Source organism: Octopus bimaculoides, chromosome 25, assembly GCF_001194135.2.
Source record: "Octopus bimaculoides isolate UCB-OBI-ISO-001 chromosome 25, ASM119413v2, whole genome shotgun sequence".
In the NCBI taxonomy this organism is placed as follows: Eukaryota; Metazoa; Mollusca; class Cephalopoda; order Octopoda; family Octopodidae; genus Octopus; species Octopus bimaculoides.
This window is the reverse complement of record NC_069005.1, coordinates 32,451,649-32,456,856: the sequence shown is the minus strand read 5'-3', so window position 1 is coordinate 32,456,856 and position 5,208 is coordinate 32,451,649. Positions and strand designations below refer to the sequence as shown.

General features: G+C 39.6%; 1 protein-coding gene across 1 annotated transcript in view; it reads right to left on the bottom strand.

Moving 5' to 3' along the window:
- LOC106870666 (uncharacterized) overlaps positions 1 to 5,208 on the bottom strand; it is a 22,973-nt gene that overhangs the window by 16,560 nt on the left and 1,205 nt on the right. Inside the window, exons 2-7 of the mRNA XM_052976661.1 lie at positions 3,986 to 4,106; positions 3,417 to 3,465; positions 2,650 to 2,688; positions 1,749 to 2,318; positions 885 to 932; positions 128 to 175 (exon numbers count right to left, since the gene is read on the bottom strand). Of these exons, the coding sequence (XP_052832621.1) occupies positions 128 to 175; positions 885 to 932; positions 1,749 to 2,318; positions 2,650 to 2,688; positions 3,417 to 3,465; positions 3,986 to 4,078 (847 nt within the window). The 5' untranslated portion in view covers positions 4,079 to 4,106. The remainder of the gene's footprint in view (positions 1 to 127; positions 176 to 884; positions 933 to 1,748; positions 2,319 to 2,649; positions 2,689 to 3,416; positions 3,466 to 3,985; positions 4,107 to 5,208) is intronic.

Below are 5,208 nucleotides of genomic sequence, written 5' to 3'. Positions count from 1 at the left end.
ATATATATATATATATATATATATATATATATATATAAATGTATGTATGTATGTATGTATGTATGTATGTATACTCACATATTTATATATCTATGTATGTCTACATGTACAAAGTTGTTTTACTTACCTTCTACCTCAAATTTAGGAGTTGTAGTGATCTTCATGGATATAGGAGCTGTAATGGCGAAGAAACATTATTAAAGAACAGTGAACCACAGTGAACCACAGTCAACAACAATGAACAGCAACGAATGGTAGTAAACATGGAGCACACGCATGCGGCTGATATTGGACCGAAGAATTCACAATTTGTTCCCAGACAGGCTGACAATCTCCTTGTAAAGTTTCCTGGAAAAATATTTCCCAGACTATATCCCAAGTCTGTTAAAAGAGTAAGAAAAAATTTGATAATGTAGTCGAAGATACACTATGTTTGGAAGCAACAGCCTCAAGTGCTAATCGTCATCCACGGATGAGTACGGCTTGGTAACACGTACCATGCTTTCGCTAATTGCTGCTGGTGCTTGTGTAGCTGCGTGCAGCTAGAGATATATCCTCTTGTCCCCTACCTTTTGATCCAGCGGCACATCGTGGGTGTCACAGCTGGAGAGAGAGAGAGAAAGAGAGAGGGGGGTAAGGATGGGGGCTGCACCATTTCTAGGCTGGTATTAATTGTCAGCATAGTAGGAGGGAGCACTGTGAAATGACGTGTCTTTTGATGCCACCACATATATACACACATATATGCATTCATATGTGCGTGTGTGTGTGTGTGTGTGTGCGCGTGTGAGTTTGCGTGTGCGCGCGTTAATACAGTTATACATACTTACATTCATACATATATATACATACATACATTCATACTTTCATACACACATACTTACTTTCGTCTGTGATGATTACTTCTGTGTCGTTGACAACGTTGTAAAGATCTGTAAAGAAAAGGAATTAGAAAACAGCTCAAGTCGAGTGTAAATGGAGTGGAGTGAGAGTGAAGTGGAGTGTGAATGAATTTGAGAGTGGCTGAAGTGGAGTGGGACTTAATTAGAATAAAACGCCAAAGTATTTTGGATAGTTTTAAAATGCTACTTTTGGAAATCTTGCGCCTTTATATGTGTGTGTGCGCGTACTCAAAGAGAGTACGAATGGTTGATAGCTGTTGCAAAGGAGAATGAGATATTTACTGAAGATCTGTGCTTAATTAATTTAATTTAATTTAATTTAATTTAATATTTATAAATTAAATTACTTTCTTGTGTTATTCTATTCCCTCTGTATAACATTTTATTAAGAATTTGGACTTTATACAACTTTGGTGTTACATTTTCTTTTTATCGATTGCTTTGACAGCATTCGCACAAAACTATATTCGTACTACAGAGATCATCATCTGTATATCATCACCATCATCATCACCATCGTCATCATCATCATTGACGAGCTGGCAGAATCGTTAGCACACCGGGCAAAATGCTTGGCGGCGTTTCACCCGTCTTTACGTTCTGAGTTCAAATTCCTCCGAGGTCGACTTGGCCTTTCATCTTTCGGGGTTGAGTACTGGGGTCGATTTAATCGAGTAGCAAAAGTTTCAGGCCTTGTGCCTGTAGTGGAAAGGATTATTATTATCATTATTATATTTAAAGTGACCGAGTGAAGTTGGTGTTTAAGGAGAGAGAGAGAGAGAGAGAGAGAGAGAGAGAGAGAGAGAGAGAAACAGGAAGTGAGATGAGGATGCAATTTACACTTACTTTCACACGTTTGTGTCATGACGTGTCTCTCAAACTGAGGCAGAAGATCATAAGAATCGATCTTAAAAACTAGGTGACGGTTGCTGGCGATGGCTTTGAGTTCTTCCATCGACACATTGTTACCGATACCGACAGCAATCATCTTGATGCCATCTTTCCTGGCATAGCTTGCCTCCTGTTTTGTTTGCAAAGGATCTGTGGATCTGCCGTCAGTCAAAACAACGCAAATTCTTTTGACACCCGGCCGTGTGTTACTAAAGACGTTCTTTCTGGCAAAAGCAATGGCCATTCCTGTTTCCGTTTGGTCACCCATGTCTCTGCCACGATAAACAATACCCTTGATACCAGCCAGAACTTTCTCCTTGGTTTTGTACGTTGAGAATCCGAACGCTGAGTCCCGAACAACTTCCTGTCCGAACGAGATTGCCGCAACGCGGATGTTTTGAGGACTGATATTAAATATGGAGACGAGTTTCATAACAAATTCGATTTGTTGATCGTATTCGTGCGCATGAATGCTCCTTGAAGTGTCGATAATGAAAGCGATGTCTAACTGGTCGTCTTTACACACTGAAATTTAAAGCAGCCATTTTAAGAAGAAAAAGAAAATAACCTCTTTTAATTAAGAAAAAGAAAATTTGAGGAAAAGCAGACGACAGCTGGTAAATGAAAATAGAAAAAGATATGACGGAAAGAGACAAAAGGTGTTAATGATAGAAGGTAAAATACAGAGAAGATACAGGCGACAAATAGTTTGATGTCGTTGCTATTTTTTGCAGGTCGATCGACCACGTAGGAAGTCTTTCGAAAGTTAGTGACGTAAAGAAAAAATAGACAAACAGAAAGAAAGAAAATACGCGACAAATAGAAAGAAAGAAAGAGAAATTGAGTTTCTACTTACATATATTGGAATCTTCGCTGTTGGCTCGAACCTCGATCGCTGGAAATGGAAAAAAAAGTCAATAATAAATAAACAAGTGAAAATACTCCGCCATTATTTGTTTGTAAATTTGCACCAATAAATAGATCTTCCGTCGGTTTCGTCGATGGTTGCTTCATTTGTTCAATCAAAAGTACGTACTCATTTGATAGTCGGCTGAGTATTCCGTAAACACTCGTACCTGCCTGTAACATAATCCAGGAGCAGATTCACAATGGCATTCTATTTAACAAGGCTGACTGTTTGAATTACAACCACAGAGCAGCTTATCTTATATAATAGCATTCGATGAGGGTGGTAGCGGCACATGTGCCTCTCACTTAAATTCTCAGGCAGTTTTAATGTGACACAATGCATGAGGTTAAGCGTTCAAATTGTGGGTGTAACCGACTCGACGCACTTTTAATTGCAGGGCTGGGGCCGAATCAATAGTGTTGGGTCGGAAGAAATTGTTCTAGATGCCGCAGAATGAGATCGAAACTCGGACCTGTTAATTCCTCAACTACACACACACGCCTAGACGTCCGATTTCCTGCAAGCTTTTTATAGATGGGTGGTTCCCCAATATGGCGACAACCCAGGAGATGGATCCTATAAGTTTTATATGTGTATGTATGTATGGATGGATGGATTGATGAATGGGTGGATGTGTAAGGTCGCGTGGCCAAGTGGCTTCTTACCACATAGCCATGCCTGTTATGCATATTAATTTGAATAAAACCACTTACTTTGAAAATCTTTCAGTAATTCTTTAATTGGTATCTTGTCAGGAAATGCCTAAATGTAAAAATTATAAAATATTATTGTTTTAAAAATATTTGTGAATTGTGTAGCAGCACCAATAACGATGCAAAAAAAAAACAATAATAATCTAGTGCATTATTTTTCAATGTACAATTCACTGTATGCAAATTTATCCTTCTACAAAATGATATTTAAATGTAAAAATCCTTTTAAATAGAATTCATGGGAATTTTGATACATCAGGACTCTCATTTGAAACCTCACCTTAGTTCGCCTTAGAACGAGAAAAGAGAGAGGGGGAGGAGAGGGGGAGAAGAGAGAGAGGGGGAGAAGAGAGAGAGAGGGGGAGAAGAGAGAGAGAGAAGAGAGAGAGAGGGAGAAGAGAGACAGAGAGAGAGAGAGAGGGATAGAGGTGAAAGAGAACCAGGTCACTTCCATTTCATAGGAATCGAACATCATATCTATCATTTTCTTGGAGAGATTTACAGAAGGACCTTCGAGTAGTAGTAGTAGTAGTAGTAGTAGTAGTAGTAGTAGTTTATTGGCTACTTACCTTGCCAACAGACATAACCATCATCATCAACATCATCATCAGCACGAACATCTTCTTCATCAGCATCATCATCGTCGTCGTCGTCGTAACCATATTTGAGACCGCGATGTAATTTAATTAACTGAATAGAGAAATGAATATACAAACATATTACTTGTTATTGTTGTTGTTGTTATTGTTATTGTTGCTGCTGCTGCTGCTGCTGCTTCTTCTCAGCTCTGACCAAGCAAAACCTACCTACAATTAAAAACGTTTCTGCCCTGACCATTCGTGGTCGAAATGAATATCCATATAGCTCCATATCTAGACATGCTCAAATATACTTAAATGCTAAACTTCTGGAAAGTTTTACAGATTTTTACAGTTCCAGTGATGGCGTGGATCTGTAGTCTTCGAATCAGCTTTCTCCTGTTTGCTTTTCAGAATCCTAATTTCTCAAGATGGATATTTTGGCAGCGTTATATCTCCTAGTGTCCCAATAATTACAGGTATAAACCTGAACTTGTAATCCGGATATGTATGCATGCATGTATGCACGTATGTATAGATGCCTTTAAGCGCGTATGCACGACAAATATGTATCAATGGTTCTCCGTCGTCTTCAGCGATGAGGGTTGGGCTGTTCTTCGATCTACTGAGTTACTTTTTCTTAGAATCAGCATATGAGTGGGTGGATATTCCAGAGACTCGTGATTCTTTGAAATATTTCTCAAGTAGAAGTGTAGGATATAATTCCTGACACGCCTAGACCTTTAAATCATAGCGATACGGAACCGGATAGCGTTCCATACTGTTTCTAGACATCCTGTTGTTCTCACAAGGAAGTGGTGGGACCGCGGTATCAGCGATGACTAAGAATTTGCAGTCTCGATTACGATCGCCCTTTACCATTTTGGGGACCGATGCTATGTATATATTTTTTCTTGCGTTCTCCTTCTTGCAGTTATTGAACTGCGGCCGAGCTGGGGCATGGGACATCACCGTGAAGATTTTTGTTGTCGGCCGCGCAAACCGGAATTACTGAGCCTCTTATACCGGAGCATGAGCCTAAACAAACCAACACCGGTTATGAAGTGGTGAGGAACAGACACAAACACGCACTCACAGGCACACAGGCATGACGGCAGGCTTCTTTCAGTTTCCGTTCACCAAGTCCACTCTCGACGGTTTGATCGACCTGCAGCTATCGAAATCAAGGTGCCATTCTAATATATATATATATA